Here is a 26,938-nt window from a genome sequence, read left to right on the forward strand (position 1 = left end):
CTGTAAGACACTCCACTGACTCCTTCTGCAGGCAGACGAGACACACATGTCTGAAATGATAAAAAATAAGGATGATAGCCAATATCTACTTTCATCTGCAGTATGAATTTACATACTATTTATTTCACTTGTGCATTATCATTCAGCTTTCAGGTTTATAGTTAGGGACATGCACCCCAGCAAATAACTGACAAACTTTATCAGCAGCCTAATTAGTGAGACTTGCATTTAAACTACACGTACATATCAATGACCTCAATTTTTTTCTCACTCATATACAATTCTAGTATAAATAAAAATATTTACTGGTGCTTTACTAACAGCTAACATGGGACATACTGTAGCAAGATATGTCACAAAGAAAACCATGTTCTTTTAAAGATTTTTCCTAAACGTTACACTTTACAAACAAATACTTTCAAGGTTTCCATGGACAGCTGATTGTACTGCAGACTTGCCTCTGGCTTTTTGTCATCTTCTCTCATATATCCTACACACATGCTGTCGGTGGTGTGCAACCATAATAGCTCAACTAAAAACAGAGAATGAGATAACATCAAGATAAGTTAGCCTTCATAATGGACTTCATAACCTGTGGTCTCTGAAATCATTCCATAGCATATATCACAGTTCCCCTTTGAGACAGGGTGTATATTTGATGAGTTTTTCATCCTATTTAGTACACAACTCGCCATTTATAGAATAAATTTACACCAAGACTACTTCAATGACAACAGGCTTGACCCAGCTTTACTCCAATGTGGAATCACAGTTCAGGTACAGGTTATGTAGTCAGTTTTTTAGTCTGTTTTAATCTCATCAGCCTAATCACTACTCTATAGGAGGACACCACACTGGAATGTCACCTATATGTCCCCTACCTTCATCCTCTTCTTCTGTCTTATTTATTTATTTGATTTGTGTTTTATGCCATACTCAAGGATATTTCACTTATACGACAGTGGCCAGCATTATGGTGGGTGGAAACCGGGCAGAGCCCGGGGGAAACCCACGACCATCCGCAGATTGCTAACAAACCTTCCCACGTACGGCCGGAGAGGAAGCCAGCAAGAGCTGGGCTTCAACTCACAGCGACCGCATTGGTGAGAGATCCCTGGGTCATTACGCTGCACTAGCGCGCTAACCAACTGAGTCACGGAGGCCCCCTTCTTCTGTCTAATGCTTCACCACTATTACACCATCTAGCTTCTCATCTACCTAACCACCATTGCACAGGAGAAAACACCACACTGGAGTGTCATCTGTGTGTCCCCTACCTTCATCTCCCTCTTCCTCTGTGTGATGTGTCATCACTGTTACACCACCTAGCTTCTCATCTACCAAATCATCATCTAACAAAAGAAGACACCTCATTGGAGTGTCACCTACCATCATCCTCTTTTTCTGTCTGCTGTTTCATCACTATTACACCACCTAGCTTCTCATCTACCTAATCACCATTCAACAGAAGAAGACACCACACTGGAGTCTCACCTATATGTCCCAACCTTCATCCTCTTCTTCTGGGTGCTGTTTCATTGCTATTACACCACCTAGTTTCTCCTCTACCAAATCATCATCTAACAAAAGAAGACACCTCATTGGAGTGTCACCTACCATCATCCTCTTCTTCTGGCTGTTGTTTCATCGCTATTACACCACCTAGCTTCTCATCTACCAAATCATCATCAAGAAGACACCTCATTGGAGTGTCACCTACCATCACCCTCTTCTTCTGGCTGTTGTTTCATCACTATTACACCATCTAGCTTCTCATCTACCTAACCGCCATTGCACAGGAGAAAACACCACACTTGAGTGTCATCTGTGTGTCCCCTACCTTCATCTCCCTCTCCCTCTGTCTGATGTTTCATGACTATTACACCGCCTAGCTTCTCACTGACATTCTGCAAGAATTTTGAGCCTAGAACAGAGCACCAATATCACATGACAGACTGGAGTTAACAGTGATGACAACACCATGTTAAACTAATAAAAAGCTTGCAATAAAACATAAACATGTATCTTCAAAAACAAAAACAATACTAACTTTTGTTGGTATTTATGTTATGGAGAATATTTTACATACTTAATTGATCTTTAGATCATGTAAAGGGCTATAAATATTTACTAAACTAAAATGTAAACTAAAATGTAACATGCTGCAATACCAGCAGTACTTCAGTTAAAGAATACAATTGTAGAATTAAGCTTACCCATGCAATTGTGGTACATGTACATGTAGGTCATGAAGCAACTTTGAAAGCAATAGTTATCCTCCACTCACCTAAGAATTTGTTGACAAATGTTTGGCTTAATGCCACTGGGACTATGTCTGTAGAATGAAGAGCCTGGGCACACTCTCTTGCTAGCAAAGTCCTCATTAAATGTTCACCACAGCCTTAACAAAGAAACATTGCAACAGTGTACAAATACACATCCATACTTCTAACCTGGATGTTTTGTTCTGCTTTAACGTTTAATGTTTATATCACACTGCATAGTTTTAAACTGAACAGCATTAATTTATTTGATTGATGTTTTACGCTATGCTCAAAAATATTTCAAATTGTACATACATTTTCTCAGATAGAAAATCACAAAATGGAATCTAGTAGGCACACTGTGAACTACACCAGATATTAAAACCTATATGCTAAATACAGCCATGTATCTAACAACATCATGATCAGTTTAAAATTAAGTTTAAAGCTTTAGCACAATAGTCATATGTATCTTTAGAACAAGAGCTTCAGATTTGTAGGTATACTAATGACCTGATGTGGAGACTGCCACTCCTGGTGACAAAGGTGTCTTAGACTCCGCCCAACACCCCTGCCCCATAAACAGCGGCCTAAAATAGACAGAAATATTGATGTCAAATTCGCAAAATCACCTTATTCTGTATTAGCTATTTCACTGACTTGAGCCTGGTATAATTATAGTCAGTGAGTACCAGTGCAAAGTGCTTGATTGATAGCTTTGCCAACAGCATGTATGCTTGTATATGATAAAATATGTCAGAACCAAAGATCCATCCCATGCAAGTGGCAGACAGACACAAGTAGAATACACAGGCAGTTTGTCTCTGGCAAAGTCAGGTGATACAAGGGTATCTGTCACACTGTCACTTCAAATTTAACACTTTGCTCTTCCCAGAGGCCCTCTATAACAATCACATGAAGATTAAACTAACAGTATACACAAATCCATTTTTTAAAAACATGAAACAGTCGACAATACATCACCATATATATCGGGTTATATAAATTTAACGGTTGAAATAATTTTACAAATAAAGTCACTCAAAAGCAGAAAGAGATGGTGCTCTTTTGATCAGACATTCTAAACTGTTCCAAGCATAACATCTCATGACTGTAAAACTGTTTTTATAATAGTTATGCTTATCAATATGAAGGCTGTTAACAGTTGATCTAAGAAACTTATTGTAAACTGCTGTGTTTTTAACAAGCAATTCTTTTAGATATAGTGGTGACTCATGCATTTAAAGGGGAAGAAAGCTCAAAAACATGACACTATAGGCTAAAAAGAGCACATTTTTTTGTATCTGGTGGTGCCTGCTGCATAATTTTGCGATTTTTCCTCGCCATACACGTAAGGCCTGAACACAGCAAAGCTGGCATACATCACTGAGTCCATCGCATCCTCCATCTTTAACACCCTGTAATTTATGCTGGTGGTGTGTTGCCTCTCAGCCAATGAGAGTCGTTAAAACTGCTGGCTTGTTTGTGTAAACTCAGAACCTATGTCCAACATTCCGGTTTCCTAATCGTCAAGCGGAAAACGAACTGTACTGTTCGCTACCTTATGGGAAGAAGAGTTCTACTGGAAATATACGAACTGCATTTCTGCGGTTTCCGACGGCAATTCTCCTCCTAATACAGAAGACTACAGGACTAGTTCTTATTAGCCAATCTGAAATTGGCATCCAGTGTAACTCTAGGAGAATGGGAGCTGTACCAGTATGTATTTTACAGTCTAAAATAATTTTAGCTGCTCTTTTTTGAAGCTTAAATAATCTGTCAGTAAGTGACTGTGGACAAATTCCCCACACTGAACTACAGTAATCAAAATGTGGCAAAATATAGCTATGAAAAAAGTTTTTTGTGTCTTCAAATCCAGATAAATCTTTTTCTGCCTTAAAATTCCAAGAACTTTCGAAATTTTTTTGCAAATGAAGTCAATATGATCTTGCCATGTAAATGTTTCATTCATGAAAACACCAGGCAATTTTGTTAATGAGACTTGTTCAATTGAAGAGTCTTCATTCAATTTTCATGTTTAAGGCATTTTTTTTTTTTACTTTTCTGAGATGCTGTCGAGGACTTATTAACATAAATTTTGTTTTTATCTTTATTAAAATACATTTCATTTTCATAACACCATGCAGTGACAGCTTTTAGGTTTTGGCTCAATTTCTGTAATAGTTTTAGCACAACAATGGATAGTTGTGTTATCAGCAAAGTTGTCAACATTTATATACATGATGAAAAGTAGTGATCCCAATGTTGAGCCTTGTAGAAGACCTATTTCTATTGTCATCTCCCCTGAAGCCTTTCCTGCTACATTAACTACACAGTTTCTGTTCTGGAAATAAAACTTAAAGAATCTCAAGGCTGTGTTGTGGAACTTATACACTTATAGCTTATCTAGTAGGATTGAGTGGTTTACCATATCGAAGGCTTTTTGAAAATCAAGCTTAACAGATCCAACTATCTTTCCATTATCAATTGATTTACGCCAGCATTCAGCAATTTTGATAAAAGCAGTTTCACAGGAATGTGACTTACAAAACCCAGACTGATCCTTGTATTATATCTGAAATGTTTCCAGGTGCTCACACAGACAGTTATGTACATGCCTTTCAATTATTATTGATTTTATTGGAAGTACTGATATGGGCTGATAATGTCTGATGTTATAGGAAGTACTGATATGGGCCGATGAGCCGCTTTTTGATGAATGACTTAATTCCTCCTGTGTGGATAAGGATGACATTTGCTGTTTATTTCAGTACTGGTATAGGTACTTGTTGTTATGCACTTGTTTGATATTGAAGTCAATGATTTTGTTATGACTGGTGTAGAACATTTTAAAAATGTAGCATTTATACAGTCAAGACCACAGGCTATTGTTTCGTAATGCACATAATTGTTCAAAGACATACTTTTCAGTAGCATTATGAATAGAGAAAGTATAATCTCCTGGTACTTTTTCACTGATAACACATTTTAATTTGCTAAGGTTTGCCTCTACTCTGGAAGATCTTGATTGTGAAATACTTCTGCTACAATTTCCGCAGAAGTTCTTAGATAAATTGGGAATCTGTTCAGAATCATCGGTTACATGTACATCATTGTACATCAGTTATAATTTGAATAGAGGAGTGGTTTGAATTTATGGTTTGCAGTAATTTCCAGATAAGCTGTTTTAATGTGAAAGATTCCATTAAACTTTTCCATGGTTTGGGCCTGGGTATCTCATGTTTATGGGAGGAAACCTGGTAGAGCCTGGGGGAAACCCACAAACCACGTATGGCAGAGAGGATGCCATCATGAGCTGGACTTGGACTCACAGCAACCACATTGGTGAGTGAAAGTTCACAATATCTTTTCATAACACTGCCATCAAAGTTTTACTCTATGGAACTACATGCACTGCTATTTCCTGCCTAAAATTCCTGCCAATAAACGACAGTTATAAATGCGAAGAACCTTTTTGGCTGCTATGATAACCTGCATGAAGATGATATACTGTAAGTATTTACCCAGTGTACAGCATTCTTATTCCCACCTGATAATGGTTACAGCTCAAGCTGTGTTGAAGGACACCTGTTAGTGTACAGATGTACTACATGTAGTTAATCACACAGCCAGTAACATTATGCCACAGGAAGGGGGAGAACAGGTATTCCTTGTTTGATGGGAAAGATTTCTCATAAAGGGGCTGAAATTAATCAGAAAAACATGAGAAGCCAACTTCTAATTTACCTGCCCAATCCGACCAGGGTGTTTTAAGGAAATTCCTCCTGATGACACTGCGGATGCTACATTTCCACGGCTATCTAAACAGACGGCACCAACAGTGTCCTGGACAAGGCTTGGGTCATCATCCGATATAGTCTTCTGATGAAGAACAGACATACTTCATATATTAAAGTAATAACTGAATCTGACCTGTTTTCTTTAAATAAATACTGTTAGCTGTGCTCTTCACACAAATGGGTGTACCAGTAGGTATATCCATCGTGTGAAGCATAAAAAATCAACAACACAAGCATCCTATAATTATTGAATTGAGGATTAATAGCATGATTCCTGCACATATACATCTATAACGATGAATTTGTTACACCAAACTGAGGCAGGTACTTACTTCTTCATTGTTGACCTTCAAATGACCTCTAACCCTCTTTGCCTTCTTGTTTTCTGTCTCCTCCAGCTTCCTCTTGTGCTGACAATAAGTCTTCAGAGAGAAGTCTGAGATACACATGAATACAGAGGCACATGCTTTAGGACCCTGCGATACTGAAATGCTTGCGCTCAATGAACAAACAAATGAACTCAATGTCTGATCATTTATTTACTTGATCAGTGTTTTCTGCTGTACTCAAGGCAGAGGACCACATTATAATGGAAATCAGGCAGAGCATGGGGGAAACTGGCAGACCTTCCAACACATGACCAGAGAGGAAAACCACCATGGGCTTCACTTCCCACTCAAAGTGATCGCATCTGTGGGAGGCTTCAAGGTCATTGTACTGCCAATGTCTGATGGGGAAACTAGCTAGCTGAATAAAACTTTATATTATTTAATACACACAAAACCATACTTATGAAACAAAATTCCATAAAACGAATTTCTGTAAGAGTTCATTAGAGAATTTATTACCAACCTGTGATGAGAGTGCTGTCAGTGACCACTTCACACCCATTGTGGAGGGCCCAGTCACTGGCACCAGTACCCACCAAAACACTGGAACAAAGTACACTCATTAATTCATTAACACAAATTGATTGTTCTGATTTGCATGTGTACATTTCTTATGTGGAAATACCTCTAAAGGTGACTGGTAGCAGAATGGGGGCTTCATCTGTGTGGTAGTGATTACTGGAGAAACCCGGTGAGGCCATGTGGGGCAGTGGGGCCATGCACATTATTTCACAATAACTCAACAAAGGAACTGTACATGGATGTGAACACATTTGTCTTATATGTTGTACATTTACATGCATATGTGGTAATTTTTTCTATTCCAGGCCAAAGAGCAATTTATTTTTAATCAGAACACCACAAATGTTTGTTGATATCACATCTGTAACAGAGTGTCACGGTCAATAAATGAGTGAGGGTGAAATTGAAAGTTTGCAAGCCTAACATCAGGTGGGTCAGAGAGGTTAACAGCAAAATCCCCCAATCTCACTGGACTCCTTAAGCTTTATACATGTCATATACATGTACATATCTGCATGTTCACATTAAATGTCCTCTTATTACATAAAGTGTTATTACCAAGGTAGTGATGTGTGTAAGGATGCACTAGCTTAAACCACTTACAGTACATTTGCTTACCAGTGACAATGTTATTACAGCACTGAAAATGTAACACATGAGCAATGTTAAAATACTGGAAATTCTTATCTTTCTGTGTCTTCACACCTTGGGGGAATTCTACCCAGTGACAATGTTTTTGTCTGTCCTTCCACCAGTTTTTTTGCCACACAGACAGGGTTTTTCACACCTGCACAGAGAGACAATAAAAAGTTGATTATGAAAACAATAGCTTTTCATTAAAATGTGCAGCACTGAAGTCAGCATTACAAAGAACCACTAATTTCTAAGGTCCAAATACCTAAGAAAGGTTTTAATTCCTGAAAAAGGTTTTAATTCCTGAGAAAGGTTTTAATTCCTGAGAAAGGTCTTTACTTCCTGAGAAAGGTTTTAATTCCTGAGAAAGGTTTTAGTTCCTGAGAAAGGTCTTTACTTCCTGAGAAAGGTTTTAATTCCTGAGAAAGGCCTTTACTAAGATAAAAGAGACAATCACAAAACTTCTGCTCACTTTGTTACTAACAGGGCTTTGTTAATGTATTAGCGCTAACTCAATGCCCTAAATCAAGAGGTATGTCAGGTATCTACCATATAAGTGATAAATTCCCTAATGTGGTCCACGATCCAATGTCTTCACACTTACATGTACACTGTTGTGCTGTAACTTTGTATACTGTATTTTCTGCGTACAAAGTTCTTTGGAAGTGAAGAATGATACATGCAATATCCATTACTAGCCACCATATTCCAAATAAAGGTCCAGTTTACCTCACAAATCAGTGGTTATTAAAGACGGGAAACTGTAATGTAATTTAACACACCTGATATAGCTCCCACGGCACCAAATAGAAGAGACTCTCCATCCATGACTCCAGAGTCACATTCTACCTTCCCTTCCAGAGTCAAAGCTGAACCCAGGCCTGCATTTGTACAGCTGGAGTCCTGGTTTTACAAGGATCAAAATATGTTTCAAACACCAACACAAAACAACAGACCCAATCAATCCAATCTTATCAAATATCCACCTCCTTTGATAATGAACACAAAATTTAGACAATAATTTTATGAACTTGCTTGCAGCACTGTCTAGAGCATTACTCTCAAACCGTGAAGCATAGGTCTCAAGTTCAATTCCTACACCCTCTTGTTCAACTGAAGCTTCATGTCAGGCAGTTTGTATGGCAAAGTTCACTACTGACCCAGGGAAGTTGCAGGATTTCCTTCACCTTTAAACCTGACTACTGTTCACATCAAAGCCATGTGTACAGTGTAATGGGGGAAAAAACATAACCCTCTCATTAGGGGACATTTTTCAATCCAATTACACTGGTTGCGTTTTGCTCATCTAGTATGGGAAAGAAGACATGTAATGGCTGCAGCTCAGTTCCCTTCAGCTCAATTGGTAGAGGGCTCGACTTCGGCTTTGGGGATCTGCGTTCAAATCATAGTGTCACCCAGAGAGTAAATCCTTTATCCATTACACATGATATACCCATACACACACTCTCTAAACAAGCAAAAGTCAAGATTGTTTGGCACCCAATACAATTATCTTGGCAGAAAACAGGTCTGTGAGACACTGATCTTGTTTACATGAATTATATTAATCTATCATATTTAAAACATGTACCTCTAAAACTTTTACAGCAGCAGCCACACCATCTAATGCTGAAGCTCCATCTAAGAGTAGCGTCATAGCCTGTGAAATGAGAAAATGTACGTGATCAGCAAATATACGTGAATCTTACCACCTATGCTAATATGATCCAGGCAAAATATAAATAACAAATATCCTAATGCTATGTCTGTCTGTCTTTTGTGTCTGTTTCCTTTTGCTTTTTTTCCCCTTCAACCTGATTTTATTTAATTTTCCAGCAAATGGCATTACATCCAAACTATATATAGCTGAATTTTTCAGTTATACTAAAACCTTCAAGATTACATGTTTTGATACGAGATCTGTGAATGTGTTGTTTATAGCCTAACAGTCCTGACTCCCCCAACCTCAACACCCTCCATCCCAGGGCATCATCCTCTATTTCTTTCTGATTTTGACAACTGAGTTGGACACAGCTCTGCGTTCACCTGTTTACAGGCCTCCTCACACACTTCCTTGTACTGCTTTTCTCTTGACACAGAATGATAACCTGCACCTAAAAAATAAGAAGTATGAAAGGAAATGCATGATTAGATACAAACATGCGTATGTCAATTTCAGAATTTTGAGTTGAATTGAGCATTTCTTATTTTTTTTTATTTTTACAAAGTGCGTCAGCGGTACCAAAGTTTACATGCTCTCGGTTACATTACAACTCACCAAAATCAGGTGTCTCCTGATGTCGGTTACCTGCAAGTTTGTTTTTCGACCATATCTTGGTTTGTACTCTACATTACACAACTGTGAATGACTCAAAATAACCCTTATGATCACACACGGCAAATACAAGATACATACAATGATCAGTAATTAAGATGAATCTATAGGCTAAGACAAGGGCATGGACTACAGACTACAGATACCCCTATATTTCCCATATGGGCCTACCTGTATAAATTAGCAAGTACTTTTACAGCAGTCCCCATATGCCCATAAAATGCACCCTGTGTTTCATGAAACCACGATTTGCATTTTTGACTACTGAACAGCTAGCTAAAGGATTTATCTATCATAAACAATAGAGTTTGAATGTTTTGACTTTGTCATATTTTATGTTAATCAGTTGAACATGTAAAAATTTCTGTATATTTTAGTAGGCCTATATGTCATTATCTTACAAGATAATATGACACAAAACTATAAAGGATCGAATTAGTGCGAAGTCTTGCTCCAGACCTATATGTTCTGTACATTCCATGTGTTCTGAGGATAATCGCTTCTACCTGTATCATAACACACCGATACAGGCACCCATGATGTAGGGCTATCTCCTCTCTAGCCTATCGATAGCATAAAACTTGAACGTGTAATTCATTACAGACTTATAGGCCATCTCCTCTCAAACCTTCTCTAACTTTATCTCCATAGTTTACCTGCATGCACCATAATCACAGCCTTGTTAGCCATGGAGCAAGACTGCACAAGACTACGGTAAATAATACAGCAATCTCTATTTTTCACTTGAATAAAACGTGACAGGCACACTGGAATGAAGTGACAAGAACTTTTCAGGCTGTAAACAATTTTTTGTAGTAGCCGCGCGTGTAATAGCGCGCCTTGGCTTCGGTGGGTGCAAAGCTGTCGCGTAGCACGAAGATTGGAAAAACACTACCAGGAAGGTTGTTGGCTTCTCACTCACGCATACTTCTTTCTCATAGGACTGGCACCTCCGCTTTTGAATTAACACTGAAAATTTTACTTTGTCTCTGAACACACTGATTTTTCTTTTATATCTATTGTATGGAATTTGTATGGTCGTTTTTTATTACAGCAGTAAGATTTTGAAATTTGTATTAACCGGCAATGCGCCGAGATAACGACAACGGCAAACCGATCTTCCAACATCAAGGCGTGAGTGGAGGTTCTGCTGTTGTGAAACATTGTCCTTGTGCAACTTATGTCTTAAAGGATTGAGATAGTATCTGTCATCGTTGAGAACGTGGTTTCTGTATTTAATATTGATACACTCAATTAAAATAGTAAGTGACTGGGAATTTCCATGAAGTGAGGACTGAAATGAAGTGAGCTGATCATCGGACATATCAGATGGCAATGACAGTTGACATGGTTGAAGTGAAGGAGATCCTGATAAGTCAGACTCAAATTCTTGCAAATTATTTGGTCACCCAGATAGATAGTTAATATTAGGAGGATGGTTTTAGGATAACAGTGCCTTTGATTTGTATGTGCCAAAAATAAAGCAATGACTATAGGTCACATTGCGAATATTCAAGCATGGAGATTTTAAGCTCAGGTTGTTGCACGTGGTAGAATGACATCCAGGAACCAGCTTGCCAGAAATGAACATCTGAGATGGGTCTCACTTACTAACATAAACATCAAGCTAGTCTGTACAACTGCCTTTTCAACATTCCCCAGTTTCCAATGATCGGATGGCCTTGGTCGATAGTGCTTTCTTGTTAAGGCAATTCTCACATGAAGTTTGCTGGAGATAGGCTACTTGACTTGCACCAATTTGATTACAACATATATGCCACACAAGGAAAAGCTTGCCAGAATAACCAGACAACTTGCCAAACTTGTCAACTTGATCATGGCTCACCTTTGTTCTGAACCCATAACATACTGGTCGTTATTGTATTAAGTGAAAAAGTTTTTGAGTATTGCATTAAACAACAATCAAAATAAAGCAGGTACCTCCTGAAGATGGGGAATTTTAGTTATTATGTAGTTAGAAAATTTGCCAATTGGGCATTTAGACTTTGCATGTGCTAAAATTTAGACCCAATTCTTGGTCAGTAGGTATCAGTGATCTGAAGATTGGCAGTGTGTCTTTGACTTGCTTCTCAAAAGCAGATTCTTCAATAAACTGATGCCTAATCCTCTATTTTACAGCAGCCTAAATTTTACAACTCACACTGTCCAACTAATTAGCAGGGATAATCTGTAAGCTTTGAATAGGCACAGTGGGGAAACCCTCTAGAAACACTGTCATTTTTTGTCTGTTGAGATAGATCAAGTTAAGAGATGGAAATACATGTGCAGCTGCAGTAAAAACATAATCAAATTGATGGTGAACTTGAATATTATCAAATTGATCTTTTCAGGTCTCTGTTGTGTATTGCGCCGGAGATAACAATTGAATCACATTGAATCTTGAACAGAAGATGCCAAAGTACAGTCAACTGCAGGTACAAGTTTTAAGTCTGTACAAGCAGTTTCTGAGAGCAACAGAAAAGCGACCTGGTTTCTGTAGTTACATACGTGAGGAATTCAAGAAAAATTCGCATCTGAAGAAGACAGATGTCCTTCATGTTGAATATTTATTGAGAAGAGGAAAGCGACAACTGGAAACGCTGAGGAGCCAGTCTGTAAACAGTATGGGTGTATTCTACAAAGACAAAGAGCAGTGACTTAACTCTGCAGTGCTTCTAGTCTGAGACTACAGCTGTCTGAGACAAAACAAGCCATGGCCTCTGCATCCATACGGTTGAGTAGAGTTTTCAAAAAAGAGAGCTGGTGTAAACTTTTCCCACTTGGTGTGAGACAGGTTCAACTTTTCAGCAGTTATCTTTCAGAGAGAAAATCCACCAGTGCTCACCTGGTGGAGTCGCCTTTACATCGTATTCTTAGCCATCTGCCTGGACAAATGCAAATGGCTTTTGCTTATGGATCAGGAGTGTTTCAACAAGAAGGCCATAAGGACTTCTCCCAAAACATGATAGATTTTATTATAGCAGTTGACGATCCTGTGTCCTGGCATCGTGAAAATATCAAAGTGAACGGAAAACATTATTCTTTTCTGAAATACTTTGGGCCACGGTATATTAACAGGGTACAGAGCCAGTATGGAGCAGGGGTTTATTTTAACACCTTAGTGCCATGTGAAGGTCGCTTGATAAAGTATGGTGTTATTGGAACAGATAAACTAGAAATTGATCTTCTGGACTGGGAAACACTGTATGTGAGTGGTAGGCTTCATAAACCAGTGAAGATGCTGAAAGCTCCATCTAAAAGTTCACTTATAGCAGCACTGGATATTAATTTGAAGAGTGCCGTGCATGCTGCTTTGTTGCTTCTACCTGATGAGTTTTCAGAAATTGACCTCTACACAACCATTGCAGGACTCTCTTACAATGGAGACTTTCGAATGGTTATTGGTGAAGACAGGAACAAAGTTTCTAATATTGTGAGGCCAAATGTAGAACGATTTCGTAAACTCTATGAAAACATTCTTGACAATGAAGAACATATATTTTGGAACAAGAGTAAAGGTTTCCTGGAACAATATCCTAATCATGCTGTCCAATATCATCATCTAAATTTGCTTCCCAAAATGGTTCAGATGAATCTGGTCGCTGTGCGCAATGTGAGTGGTCGCTATTACGACACTGAAGAAGTCATTCGCAGCTTTGCACATAGTAGTCAATGTGACGAGTATGTGGCCAAAAGTATTGAGGAAATTGTCCGGAAATCCAGTAGATCACAGAGCATTAAAACTATCTTCACAGCAGGCCTGAAGAAATCCATAGTATACAGTTGTAAAAAGTTGAAGAAAATGGTGAAAGGTTCAAACAAAATATAGAAGTTCAGTAGATAACAGTTTGTTGCATGCAAGCATACAGGAAAGAAATTTGAAAGGTTTCGGTTGCTACATTTTCTCATTACCTGAAGTATCACTTCTGTATTATAAACACTTGCCATTACCAATGTTTCGTACTTGCCAGGTGAATTAGTGATTCTGGGGGGAGAGGAGGGGATTAGAGGGTTGGGGAATCATAAGATTGTGGGCTGTGTATTAAATTAGTCGTGCCCAATGGTGTAATGTATATACTGTTGTATATGATGAATTTCTACAGTAAACAACTTCTCAGGGAATGTCAGAGCATTCAGATTCAATAGATTCTTTCCTTACAAAAATTTCATATGATTGTCAGATTTATACTCCAAAGAATTCAGTCAAAAAAATGAAAGTCTGTAATGACAGTGGTGTTTTGCTTTATCCTTACAACGGTGATTCTTGAGTATGGTGTAAGACACATGGATTGAAATGGCCAAAACTTGGACGACACTGGCTCAAGTTTTTCCCACAGATTTAATCAACAAGAGCTTCTACCCAGCTGAAGTAAATACGGCTGCAACGGAAGCTGCTCAAGTTTGGGAACCTATCACTTCAAACATTTTCACTTTGAGATCCATCTGTCTTACCCTCCAGCAAAAGAAATTCAGAAATATTTCTTGTCATGCATTCCTTACATTAGACAGGGGTCCCCAGGAGTATTCCTGTGGGTGGCGCACACTGCCCCTCTCCCAGCAAACAGATGTAATTGAGTGAGGAGGTTTGAGGCATCTGCAGAGATTGATTAGAGCTGGGTCAAAACTGAAGGCCAGCGGGAACATTTGTAACAAGGCCTATAACTCAGTTGTTTCTGACAACAGACATTATTGAGAATTATGTTGAAGGAGAAAGCTGTAAATCTAGACTGTCAGTAGAATCATAAGTGATTAGGAGCAGCCAATGAGGCCAGTATCACTTCTTTATTATAAGCACTTGCCATTACCAGTGTTCTTACCTGCCAGGTGAATACATGTAACTGATGTAGGTGCCATACATTTTGTTTTCTTGGTGGAGGGTGGGGTTTATCATCATAAAATTTGGCAATTGCTTGCGAATGTGCACTCAATCTCGCATTCCAAATCGAGCATTAAGTGAACCATCTTGTGCAGCATGATGATACTAGCATCTCACTCCTGTTTGCACTGGTTCATTGCAGCTTTCTTAGGTTAGGTGATTTGTCAGATACATGGGGAAAAGGTGTTTTCCTGTGGGCTGTTTGGTTTTCTCCACCCATAAATCTGACAAGTGGAATAACTTCGAGTATGACATTAAACCTAAATCTGATAAATTAATAATCACTATTGCTCGTGACAAAAGAGAGAGAACACATTTACAGCATAGTTTCCCATCTGCATGGACAGGATAAATCAACAGTATCTGTCCGAAACCTTATACCCCTAAGATCTGGTAACAAACCTCCCAAAGATCTCACCTATAGATGCGTGAAGGGAAGGTTTCAGCTTAACAAACACACATGGCATCAACAGTGGAACACCCGTCCCGCACCCCTTGTATCATTGCGCTTTACATGTATGCAAAACGGGAGCTCAATACAGGTAGTACATTTTGAGAAGCCTCCCTTGATATTTTCCTTCACATCAATTCTATTATACACCAGTCACTAAAGTTGTGAATGGTAGAATTTATGGTGATTTAGCGTAGAGCATCAACAATGGAATGCCCCCATCATAGTATTGTTCTGTTTTTGAGATACCACCATTAACATTTACCTTAATGTTGATTTCAAGACAAGTAGCTGAATCATGTAGTTGGAGCATTCCACTTGTGTTATTGGGCTTGCGACACTTAGGGTATGACATTACAGTAACAACAACTATGTTAGTTGAAAGTGGAGAAAAAAGCTTGCCTACTGATGGCTTTAGACTTCATTTCTGATATTTATGTCTTAAATTTTTTAAGAGGCATATAAAAGTTAACAGAGTAACATCACAAAGTATCTTTATGGATACCAACTTCTGGTTTATTTTTTACTGACGTCTTGATGTACGTTCTAACATCGCTTGATAACAATTTGTCTAAGTGTCTTAATTTCTGAATTGGATGGTAAATTCCTCTCTGCTATCAAGGTAGCTATTAAGTCGCACCTTCATGCCGTTGAAAATATTACAGATTCTGATTTAACTAAATTGGCAGGATTTCAGTTTGTATTAATGCCCATTTTCCACCAATTACAGGGGTTTTATGTCCTCAATTACATACCAGTACATTTTATGTTTAATCCTGTGCCAAATGCATAATATAGTTGTATATGGATGATAGGCTTGGACACTACTGCTCAGTGAGTGAGTGAGTGCTTGGGGTTTAACGTCGTTCTCAACAATTTTTCAGTCATATGACGACGAAGGAATCATTAGGGTGCATGTACGTGTAATGTGCCTCCTTGTTGCAGGACGGATTTCCACCGCTCTTTTATTTAGTGCTGCCTCACTGAGACGACTTACCGAAGGCAAGCAAGCCGCCCCGCCCGAGCCATTATACTTATACGGGTCAACCAGTCGTTGCACTATCCTCTTCATGCTGAACGCCAAGCGAGGAAGTTACAACTTCCTCTTTTAAAGTCTTAGGTGTGACTCGATCAAGGATTGATCCTGGATCTACCGGTCCCGAAGCGGACGCTCTACCGACTGTGCTATCCGGGCCGGTCACTACTGCTCAGCTCTCATTGTTCATAGGGCCTTGGTGAAATTTAGCATTTATAGTAAACCCTTTACTTTCCACCAATATGGTGGGCATATCATCACTTTGAATAGTTTGAACTGTCAGTAACTTTCCAAAGGTCAATAGCTGACCTCCGGGCACTCTGGTTTACTGGTGTATGAGTAACTATTCTGTAGTGTGGTGCTAGACACCAAGCAAATAAATACATAATAGTTGTACTGCTGGATACCAATAGGACAGATGTACTGTTGGATGCCAGTAGGACAGTTGTACTGCTGGATACCAATAGGACAGTTGTAATGCTGGCTACCAATACGACAGTTGTACTGCTGGATGCCAGTAGGACAGTTGTACTGCTGGATACCAATAGGACAGTTGTACTGCTGGCTACCAATACGACAGTTGTACTGCTGGATGCCAGTAGGACAGTTGTACTGCTGGATACCAATAGGACAGTTGTACTGCTGGATATCAGTAGGACAGTTGTACTGCTGGCTACCAATACGACAGTTGTACTGCTGGATGCCAGTAGGACAGTTGTACTGCTGGATACCAATAGGACAGTTGTACTGCTGGCTACCAATACGACAGTTGTACTGCTGGATGCCAGTAGGACAGTTGTACTGCTGGATACCAATAGGACAGTTGTACTGCTGGATATCAGTAGGACAGTTGTACTGCTGGCTACCAATACGACAGTTGTACTGCTGGATGCCAGTAGGACAGTTGTACTGCTGGATACCAATAGGACAGTTGTACTGCTGGATACCAATACGACAGTTGTACTGCTGGATATCAGTAGGACAGTTGTACTGCTGGCTACCAATACGACAGTTGTACTGCTGGATGCCAGTACGACAGTTGTACTGCTGGATGCCAGTACGACAGTTGTACTGCTGGATACCAATAGGACAGTTGTACTGCTGGATACCAATACGACAGTTGTACTGCTGGATATCAGTAGGACAGTTGTACTGCTGGCTACCAATACGACAGTTGTACTGCTGGATGCCAGTAGGACAGTTGTACTGCTGGATACCAATAGGACAGTTGTACTGCTGGATACCAATACGACAGTTGTACTGCTGGATATCAGTAGCAGTTGTACTGCTGGCTACCAATATGACAGTTGTACTGCTGGATGCCAGTAGGACAGTTGTACTGCTGGATACCAATAGGACAGTTGTACTGCTGAATACCAATAGGACAGTTGTACTGCTGGATACCAGTAGGACAATTAGCTTGTTCTGCCAGTGACAATGTGAAAAGTTAATCAAGTATTTGTCATAGGGTGCTGGTTTTCTCAGGAACTCCAACTCTGTACTACACTGACCATCATCATATAAGTGGAATATTCTTTGATTACTGCTTCAAAACCCAACAAAATAAGTATATCATGTGGATGAATTCACACCAATAATTTGAACTTTGTATTCAGAGACTGTCAGCTTGCACCACACATTCTGCTGTTTGACTAGCAGGTTTGGAGTTAGAGTGCACAGGAGCACCCAATGCATCCTTAATGTGCCACCCTGACAAGTCTCGGTTAAAGCTTTGTACAGTCTGGGTTTAAAATCGATGTCTGTCCCAGCTAGGCACCATGAACAGGGAATCTGTACTGTATTTACCGGTAAGTGTTTGCAATCCTCATGCTTAATACATGCCTATCATTTAAACCAGGTAGGACTTGATGATCAACCGACCTTCTTGATACAGCAATGGCTAAAAACAATCAAGGCACAGGCCATGGTCTAATGGTTACAGTCTCTTGTCTTTCAATTTCTAGGACCCACGAGGTGCAGGTTCAAAACCTGTCCTTGGACAGGGAATTTGTTGATTTCTATCGCTACACTGTTCGTACAAGATTACATTCATAGAGCTCCACACATCTTCCACCAATATGCTGTACATCATGGGAAGGCTTGTCAGTAACTTGTTTATGGTCAGTGGTTTTTGCCAGGCACTGCTGCTTCCTCAATTCATAAAACTTGCATCGTATAAACAAAAAATTGCATGTGCTGTACAACAGCAATCAAATAAATAAATAAAGGCAATCCAAACCTACAGTGCTATATGCTTACCGACTGGAGTAAACAACAATGTTTATTCTAGCATTTTTATAGAGGATTCTATTCAAAATGAAATAAAACTATCTGGAAGTGACATAATGCCAATCAAGAGAAAACATCACTGATTCAAGCAACTTTTTCTGGAAAATAGAATGCTGGGAATGTCCAACTCTCCAAATTGTCTGAAGCACCCTTCACTCCAACCACAGTCGAGAGAGACAACTGACTAAATCTTGCTGCGAAGTCTTACAGTAATGTGAGAAATAATATCCAGATATAGTTCCAATGTACAGCAATGTGTTACGTGCAGAATTTCTAACATATGCTGGAATATGCTGAGGCAGGTCATGTCAAGAAGTATGGAAATGGCCGTCCTTGGTTATTAAATGCATATGATTAGACTTGCCTTTGCTCTTACATGTACATAAGACAACCTAACAATTTTACTGGACACTTTTCTCCCTTGATAACAGTACACATGACTTGATATTAGTATAATATTAGAACTGTTGCCAGAAGAAAGAACACAAGGCAAGTGCAATACTTTAACTAAACTTCCTTTAAGGTTGATCAAATGCTGTTCTGAGAACATTCACAATATCCTCCAGGATGCTGTCTCTGTTTGGTTTGGAAACCTGTAAAATACAAGGATGTGTTGGCTCATTAAGAAAAGGGAGACACCGATTTAGCCTTAACTCCATCATTGTATCTATAAATAAAACAGTGAAATTTTTATGTAAACCAATGTAAAAGGGTGACTAATAAGCCTTATCTACCTCCTGGCTGGAGGGAATTTCCCTTTAGTCTAGTGGTAGAAGTGTGGACTCCAAGCCCAGAGATTGCTAGTTCAAATCCTCAGCTGGTAATCCCATCTTTACCAATGGGGTTGCTTGGGGGTTGGCTTATGATACATTGGTGGACCCTGTGTGTTTGAGTCTCTTTTCCTGGGTAGTCATGAGAACCTGACTAAGAAAACTGAGAGTGAATGTAACAGGGCAATATATAAGCACTATCTACTACTGGGCTGTAGGGAATTTCTCTGATGGCTGGTCCAACATTGCAAAGAAAAAAAGCAAAAAAACATCTTTACCAAACAAACTTGAATATAGTACAGAATACAGAAGGTAAGAGTGCCCACTGTCCAAAGGTGTGCTTTATTCTTAGTTTCACCCTTCTCCATGGCCACATGGCCACATTGCATTCAACAAGAATGTCCACCCCTGAATTTGTGCTTCTTAATTTTTTTCTTTTATGTGAAATGTTCAGTACAAGCATCATACTTACATTGAACAGTGTCACATCTTTCCTGTTGCGTATTTCTTCGACCATGGTAATAGGTCTTCCTCTCTGTATCGGAAGAGTTGCTATGATGGCGTATTTAGGGTTATCAAACAGATGGCGAACTATATGAACAAACTCTGAACTGAACAATTCCATCTTTCCTATTTCATCCACTGCACACACAACCTTATCAGTTTCCTTCTGAAAATAAAGATGATAAAATAATCATAAATTCATTAAGCTTGAAGTAGTAAATCATGCTTTATCATGCTAGCAAAGTTGAGATAAATAATTCTGCTAATCTGCTAAGAATTCTGCTAAATTTTTATACAATCGCCATCCTGGTTGTAACTGTACATACATGTAATACTGTAAATAGGCCTACATACAACAGAGCGGAAAATCACCACTATTTACCTCCAGTATAGTGGAAGAAATGTGGACTCAAACTCAAACTGAAAGGCAGATGGTTCAGTCTCAAACAGGGACCCGCTGTCGCAATTGGTGCTACATCACAAGTAGAGTGAGTTGGGGTAGCTAAGGTACAGTCTTTTTGAGAGTACATACTGGTGGTTTCAAGTCACTGCCCACAAGGACTTGACAGGTTTAAAGAGGGGGTGAATGTAACAGTGTGAAATACAAAAGCTATCAACTTCTAGGATAGAGGGAATTTTTCTTTGGTCTGTTGGTGGAAGATCAATGGTTCAACCCCAACAGGGTCACCTCGTCATATACAAATGATTCAATACTGGTACTGTTAATTCCTGGAGCAGTCTGCCAGCTGATCCTCTCAAATACATATAGAGATTACCTGAAGTATGTCTTTCAGATATCATAGGCCCTTGTGAAGAACGTTTTCTTAGACACGTACAGTGCCTAAGTGAAGCAAGTCAGAGACATAGGGCCTACATGTACCTGAACCAGAAGTCTCTTTAGAGTCACATTTATACGGCTTACTTGAATCCTCTCAGACGTACACTGCCTACTTGATGCCTCTCAGACGTACACTGCCTACTTGATGCCTCTCAGACGTACGCTGCCTACTTGATGCCTCTCAGACGTACGCTGCCTACTTGATGCCTCTCGGACATACACTGCCTACTTGATGCCTCTCAGACGTACGCTGCCTACTTGATGCCTCTCGGACATACACTGCCTACTTGATGCCTCTCAGACATACACTGCCTACTTGATGCCTCTCGGACATACACTGCCTACTTGATGCCTCTCGGACATACACTGCTTACGTGAATCCTCTCAGACTTAGACTGCTTACTTGAATCGTCTCAGACGTACACTGCCTACTTGATGCCTCTCAAACGTACACTGCCTACTTGAATCCTTTCAGACATACACTGCCTACTTGATGCCTCTCAGACGTACACTGCCTACTTGAATCCTTTCAGACGTACACTGCCTACTTGATGCCTCTCAGACATACACTGCCTACTTGATGCCTCTCAGACATACACTGCCTACTTGATGCCTCTCAGACATACACTGCCTACTTAATGCTTCTCAGACATACACTGCCTAATGGAATCCTATCAGACATACACTGCTTACTTGGATCCTCTCAGACGTACACTGCCTACTTGATGTCTCTCAGACGTACACTGCCTACTTGATGCCTCTCCTACGTACACTGCCTACTTGAATCCTCTCAGACGTAGACTGCCTACTTGATGTCTCTCAGACGCAGACTGCCTACTCGATGCCTCTCCTACGTACGCTGCCTACTTGGATCCTCTCCGACGTACACTGCTTACTTGGATCCTCTCAGTCGTACACTACCTACTTGATGTCTCTCAGACGTAAACTGCCTACTTGATGCCTCTCAGACATACACTGCCTACTTGAATCCTCTCAGGCGTACACTGCCTACTTGAATCCTCTCAGACGTAGACTGCCTACTTGATGCCTCTCAGACGTACACTGCCTCCTTGATGCCTCTCAGACATACACTGCCTACTTGAATCCTCTCAGACGTACACTGCCTACTTGAATCCTCCCAGACGTATACTGCCTACTTGATGTCTCTCAGACATACACTGCCTCCTTGATGCCTCTCAGACGTACACTGCCTACTTGAATCCTCCCAGACGTATACTGCCTACTTGATGTCTCTCAGACATACACTGCCTACTTGAATCCTCCCAGACGTACACTGCCTCCTTGATGCCTCTCAGACATACACTGCCTACTTGAATCCTCCCAGACGTACACTGCCTACTTGAATCCTCCCAGACGTATACTGCCTACTTGATGTCTCTCAGACATATACTGCCTACTTGATGTCTCCCAGACGTACACTGCCTACTTGGATCCTCTCAGACGTACACTGCTTACTTGGATCCACTCAGACGTAGACTGCTTACTTGAATCCTCTCAGACGTACACTGCCTACTTGAATCCTCTCAGACGTACACTGCCTACTTGATGTCTCTCAGATGTACACTGCCTACTGGATGCCTCCCAGACGTACACTGCCTACTTTAATCCTCTCAGACATACACTGCCTACTTGATGCCTCACCTACGTACACTGCCTACTTGAATCCTCTCAGACGTAGACTGCCTACTTGATGCCTCTCATACGTACACTGCCTACTTGATGCCTCCCAGACGTACACTGCCTACTTTAATCCTCTCAGACATAGACTGCCTACTTGATGCCTCCCAGACGTACACTGCCTACTTTAATCCTCTCAGACATACACTGCCTACTTGATGCCTCTCCTACATACACTGCCTACTTGAATCCTCTCAGACGTACACTACCTACTTGATGTCTCTCAGACGTACACTGCCTACTTGATGCCTCTCAGACGTACACTGCCTACTTGAATCCTCTCAGACATACACTGCCTACTTGATGCCTCCCAGACTTACACTGCCTACTTGAATCCTCTCAGACGTACACTGCCTACTTGATGCCTCCCAGACTTACACTGCCTACTTGAATCCTCTCATACAGACAGGACTAACCTGAAGCTGCAGTGAAGGAAGAGCTGTGCACTCAAATGACGGCACATCCACTGAATACTGGCCAACTCTACACTCCCGTCTTCCAGCCAAGCCGTAAGTGCTTTCACTGAAATAAAATTCAGCAACATACTTATAAGACTTATATAACTACAAAATTTAGGCTCTGATCCCAACTACACACTATCGTATTAATTGAAGATTTTATTAAAATAGCATTCTCCATACTGGTACATTTATAGCCAAACCACTTGAATGAACCATAGGGTGACTTCTACTTGAGTAAAATCCTCTACATGCATGTATATGTATTGATCTTTGTCTGATTTCCAGCATCCATGACCCCAACCACAACAGTAGGACTATTAATGAAATATACTTACAAAGTGTGGTGTTAAACACCAATCTCATGCAGAGACTGACCTGAGTCTTGCAAGTTTTCCTCGCTGGTTGTCTAATGTGACCACATCAAATCCAATCCTATGCCCATCTTTCCTCACTTCTTCGGTGTAAAAGCCTTTGATTGGATAAGACTCATCTTTGAGTAACTGGCAGGCTTTTCGCACTAAAGTTGTCTTACCCACACCTGCATGGAAAGGTGAAATATTATGATGTAACACTTTAATTACTTACTGATTAACTTTCAGTGAAAACGAAGTCAAGACATATTAAATGTTTAACACAGATTCTGAAAAACAGTCATAAAATGTCATACATGAACTGAACAAAATGAAAATATCAACATTCTAGCACATTTACACATGCTCTCTTGAAATCATATGGCTAGAAATTCAACTACCCAATTCCAAACCTTTCATCCTCAGTTTTGTTTACAGACCCCCTAATGCGCCTGCCACATGGATACCCGATTCTGAATAATACTTGAGACTGTATATTCGGAAGAAAAAATAATCATTCTACTTGGAGATTTCAACATTAACCTAGAAGAAAAAGTACCTCCTAAGTGGTTAGCATGTACAGAATCCTTCACCCTTACCCAACCGATATCCAGCCCAACTCGAATTACACAACAAACTAAGATTTTAATTGACCATATATATTCAACAGACCAACAAAACGTCTACTTTCACAACAAGCAAGACCTTAATTCAAGTGACCTTCTTGCCATATGGCATGGAAATGTAACTTCAAACGTAAATCAGATTTTCACAAAGCCATCACATACAGAGCAATGAAAAACTTTGTTCCAAACTCATTCTGTAGTGAACTCCTTGCAGATGACTGGTCATTCATTGACACCTGCACAGACCCCAATTCTGCCAGTAGTCAATGGACTCGGTCATTCATAAATGTCATCAATAACCATGCCCTAATTATGACTAAACGAGTAAAAGGAGAGAAGCAACCTGAGTGGTTAAATGAAGAAGTACTTAATGCAATAAATGTGAAAAAGTCTACAACATGAAACCTTGATCCACCAAAATCGAAATGGCTAAGGAACAATGTTAACACTCTAATTCACAAAGCAAAGCATGATTTTGGTACTGAAGCAATACATAATGACAAGCGAAGAAACCCCTGGAAAATCACTCAAAAGCTCTCCCCAGTTCAAATCTATCTGTCCCCATTCACTTGCAGTCTGATGGCAAAAGTAATAAACCTCAGGATCCTGAAGCAGTGACTAAGCAACTGAATAAATTCTTTGTCAAAGCTGCTGTCAATCTCATTCCTGACACAACAGTTGATCCAACCTCCACACTTAAAAAACTATCTAAATTTATCTCTGAAAGAAAACCAGCAAGTAACACGTTTTCAATCCCTCCTATTACAGAGATCGATGTATATACCTATCTCCTCAACCTTGATACAACAAAAGGCGCAGACTTAGATGGGATTAGTCCTCACTTCCTGAAATCAAGTGCCATCATGATTGCTTCTGCTATTACAAAAATCCTCAACCTCAGTATTTCTACAGCTATATTTCCGCAAAGCTGGAACGAATCAAGGATTATACCATTACACAAATCCAGTCCTTCCAACAAGGCTGAGAACTTCAGACCTATCTCCATCTTACCTGTGCTGTCAAAAATTCTACAACACCATGCACATAATTATCTCTATGAGTTCATCTCCAACAACAATCTGTTAAACAACAACCAATCTGGTCCCCCCCCCCCCACCCCTCCAGCATTCCTGTTTCAATGTTCTTACCAAAATGTCCGAAAATTGGTTTAAAGCAATAGACGATGACAAAACTGTAAGTTCCGTCATGATCGACTTTAGAAAGGCTTTTGACAGTACTGACCATCAGATAAAAAATTAAATATATACCTCGAATGTCGATCACAAAAAGTTAATATCAATAACAAGTTCATCTCTGAATGTCAAATCAGGAGTACCCCAGGTTTCTATTCTTTGGCACTTTGCTATTCATAATATACTTAAATGATTGTTGTTTAAACGTTTCCAGCCATGACTTTGCGTTTTATGCTGATGACGCCACAATGTACAACGCTTTCAAATCCTCATCCAAAATATGGAACTTATTAATCAGTGGTGCTTTGAAAATAAAACGCTTCTTAATGTGTCCAACACAAAGTCCATCCTTATTGGAACTATCCAGAAATTAAACAACTGTCATCAGCGTTCACTAAATATTACGGTCAATGGCCACACAATTGAAAATGTACAAAATCTGAAGCTTTTTGGCCTGCATATAGACCGTACATTTTCATGGCAATCACGTTAACTCAGTGGGCAGTATTGTGTCTAAGCTAATGTCAATACTGGCCGGGCATAAGCCTTTTCTTCCCTTTAAAACAAGACTATTGTTTTATAACAGTTATATCCTTCCTCATTTCATGTACGCTGTCCCTATTTGGGGCAGCTGTTCCAATGGCCTACTTGAGTATACAAACTTCAAAAAAGTGCTGCAAAACTTATCCTACACAAACATAACAATAAATCATCAGCTGAAACTTTTGAAATGTTAACCTTAAAGACTATACATGAAATTATCTTATACCGAAAAAAATGTCACTGTTTACAAATCCTTAACTGACCACTATCCTGACTCTATGAAAAAGTTGTTCCCAATCAGAGAAAATCCCCATCATGAACTAAGATGATGTACAAGCAATGAAGTAAAAATTCCTCTTCCCCACATAGAACAACTTAAGAAAAGCTTGTCATACTCTGTGGCTATTTTATTATTTTTTTTTATTTTTATTTCAATAACCCGTGTGACTGCCGAGTGGTTGTGTGAGTGAATGGAGGGCCTCAGGGAAGATCAATACTGTCACATTGACTGAGTTTGTTACTCTCTGAAAATAAAGATATTATTATTATTATATTATTATGCAGGCCTACCCAAGCTAATTCTTTAACCTTTTTACTGCCTATGCAGACAATATTTTGAAACATTCTGAGAGAACTATGGTGTGCAGAGAAATAACCTGTTCAGCTTTAATGACACAAAAAAATCATTTTTAGCATCATTTTTGTAATAATTGTATGCATAACCTTGATCTACTGAAAAAGTGCTTTGGTGGTTGAAAAGGTTGAAGATTTACAGTAGGTCAGCCTTTGTGCCCGTAACTGTTATAGCAGATATACATGCACGACTCGAGCCACTGAGATCAGATCACCATGATACTATCTTGATATATATTGCTTTTTACCTTTGTTCTTTATTTAGTTATCAACAAACTCTTCATTTGATGAAACAGTATATGATACTTTGATCTTTCACAATATTTCTGCAGGAAGGAGAAATACGCCTGAGCACAGGCGCTCTCAACTAAGCTTAGCTGTACCCAAGTTTGATCTCTCAACACATACGCAGTACAAGTATAGATAGGAGCTCCCGTGAGAGAAAGGGAGAATCCATAGGTGTGGTGTGAATGCATCTTGCAGTTGTAGTCCCTGTTTCTACATCTAACAACGGCAATGTTATGCTAAATACGGCTAACCTGGCGGTCCAGTTAAAAGAACGTGTCTGGATGGAAATCCTGTTGCCATATTTAACTACCCATGCACTTCGCCGAGAGCATAAAACAGTTAATTTTTAACCTCATAACGATCACTCCACGTGTGGAAGGTAGCCGGAAGTTGACAGCTTCATATGACATACGCATGCGCAGTGTGACGGAAACTAGGG

The 26,938-nt window shown here is 39.7% G+C and overlaps 4 protein-coding genes across 4 annotated transcripts in view; 1 reads left to right on the forward strand and 3 right to left on the reverse strand.

Moving 5' to 3' along the window:
- Positions 1–1,282, reverse strand: part of LOC135467879 (small ribosomal subunit protein uS5m-like) — an 18,571-nt gene extending 17,289 nt beyond the window's left edge. Inside the window, exons 1-3 of the mRNA XM_064745787.1 lie at positions 1,278–1,282; positions 459–532; positions 2–50 (exon numbers count right to left, since the gene is read on the reverse strand). Coding sequence (XP_064601857.1) covers positions 2–50; positions 459–500 — 91 coding nt within the window. The 5' untranslated portion in view covers positions 501–532; positions 1,278–1,282. The remainder of the gene's footprint in view (position 1; positions 51–458; positions 533–1,277) is intronic.
- On the reverse strand, positions 1,219–10,750 carry LOC135466143 (threonine aspartase 1-like). The gene is given in 14 exon segments (XM_064743514.1): positions 1,219–1,352; positions 1,618–1,674; positions 1,841–1,924; positions 2,288–2,401; positions 2,778–2,835; positions 2,837–2,854; positions 6,012–6,146; positions 6,397–6,500; positions 6,917–6,996; positions 7,681–7,762; positions 8,391–8,511; positions 9,200–9,268; positions 9,655–9,722; positions 10,600–10,750. Coding segments are annotated over 14 exon segments (1,158 nt in total). The 5' UTR covers positions 10,634–10,750.
- Positions 10,751–12,513: 1,763 nt separating this feature from the next.
- LOC135468372 (phosphatidate cytidylyltransferase, mitochondrial-like) lies at positions 12,514–14,107 on the forward strand. Its single transcript, XM_064746589.1, has one exon. The coding sequence runs from the start codon at positions 12,657–12,659 to the stop codon at positions 13,770–13,772; it is 1,116 nt and encodes a 371-aa protein (XP_064602659.1). The 5' UTR covers positions 12,514–12,656; the 3' UTR covers positions 13,773–14,107.
- Positions 14,108–18,546: 4,439 nt separating this feature from the next.
- Positions 18,547–26,885, reverse strand: LOC135468823 (cancer-related nucleoside-triphosphatase homolog). Its single transcript, XM_064747264.1, has 5 exons — positions 26,751–26,885; positions 23,242–23,404; positions 22,822–22,927; positions 19,838–20,035; positions 18,547–19,188 (listed from the first exon to the last, which is right to left on the reverse strand). The coding sequence occupies exons 1-5, from the start codon at positions 26,797–26,799 to the stop codon at positions 19,114–19,116; spliced, it is 591 nt and encodes a 196-aa protein (XP_064603334.1). The 5' UTR covers positions 26,800–26,885; the 3' UTR covers positions 18,547–19,113.
- Positions 26,886–26,938: the final 53 nt, after the last annotated feature.

The sequence above is a fragment of the Liolophura sinensis genome, chromosome 6 (assembly GCF_032854445.1).
Source record: "Liolophura sinensis isolate JHLJ2023 chromosome 6, CUHK_Ljap_v2, whole genome shotgun sequence".
In the NCBI taxonomy this organism is placed as follows: Eukaryota; Metazoa; Mollusca; class Polyplacophora; order Chitonida; family Chitonidae; genus Liolophura; species Liolophura sinensis.

What these genes read in the sequence shown, in the direction of transcription:
- LOC135468823 (XM_064747264.1), bottom strand. Translation starts at nt 26,799, where the DNA reads ATGGCAACAGGATTTCCATCCAGACACGTTCTTTTAACTGGACCGCCA. An exon ending in GGAAAACTTGCAAGACTCAG is followed by an intron (nt 22,928 to 23,241) that starts GTCAGTCTCTGC and finishes ATTTTATTTCAG; the next exon opens with TGAAAGCACTTACGGCTTGG. An exon ending in TTCCTTCACTGCAGCTTCAG is followed by an intron (nt 20,036 to 22,821) that starts GTTAGTCCTGTC and finishes CTTTATTTTCAG; the next exon opens with AAGGAAACTGATAAGGTTGT.
- LOC135468372 (XM_064746589.1), top strand. Translation starts at nt 12,657, where the DNA reads ATGGCCTCTGCATCCATACGGTTGAGTAGAGTTTTCAAAAAAGAGAGC.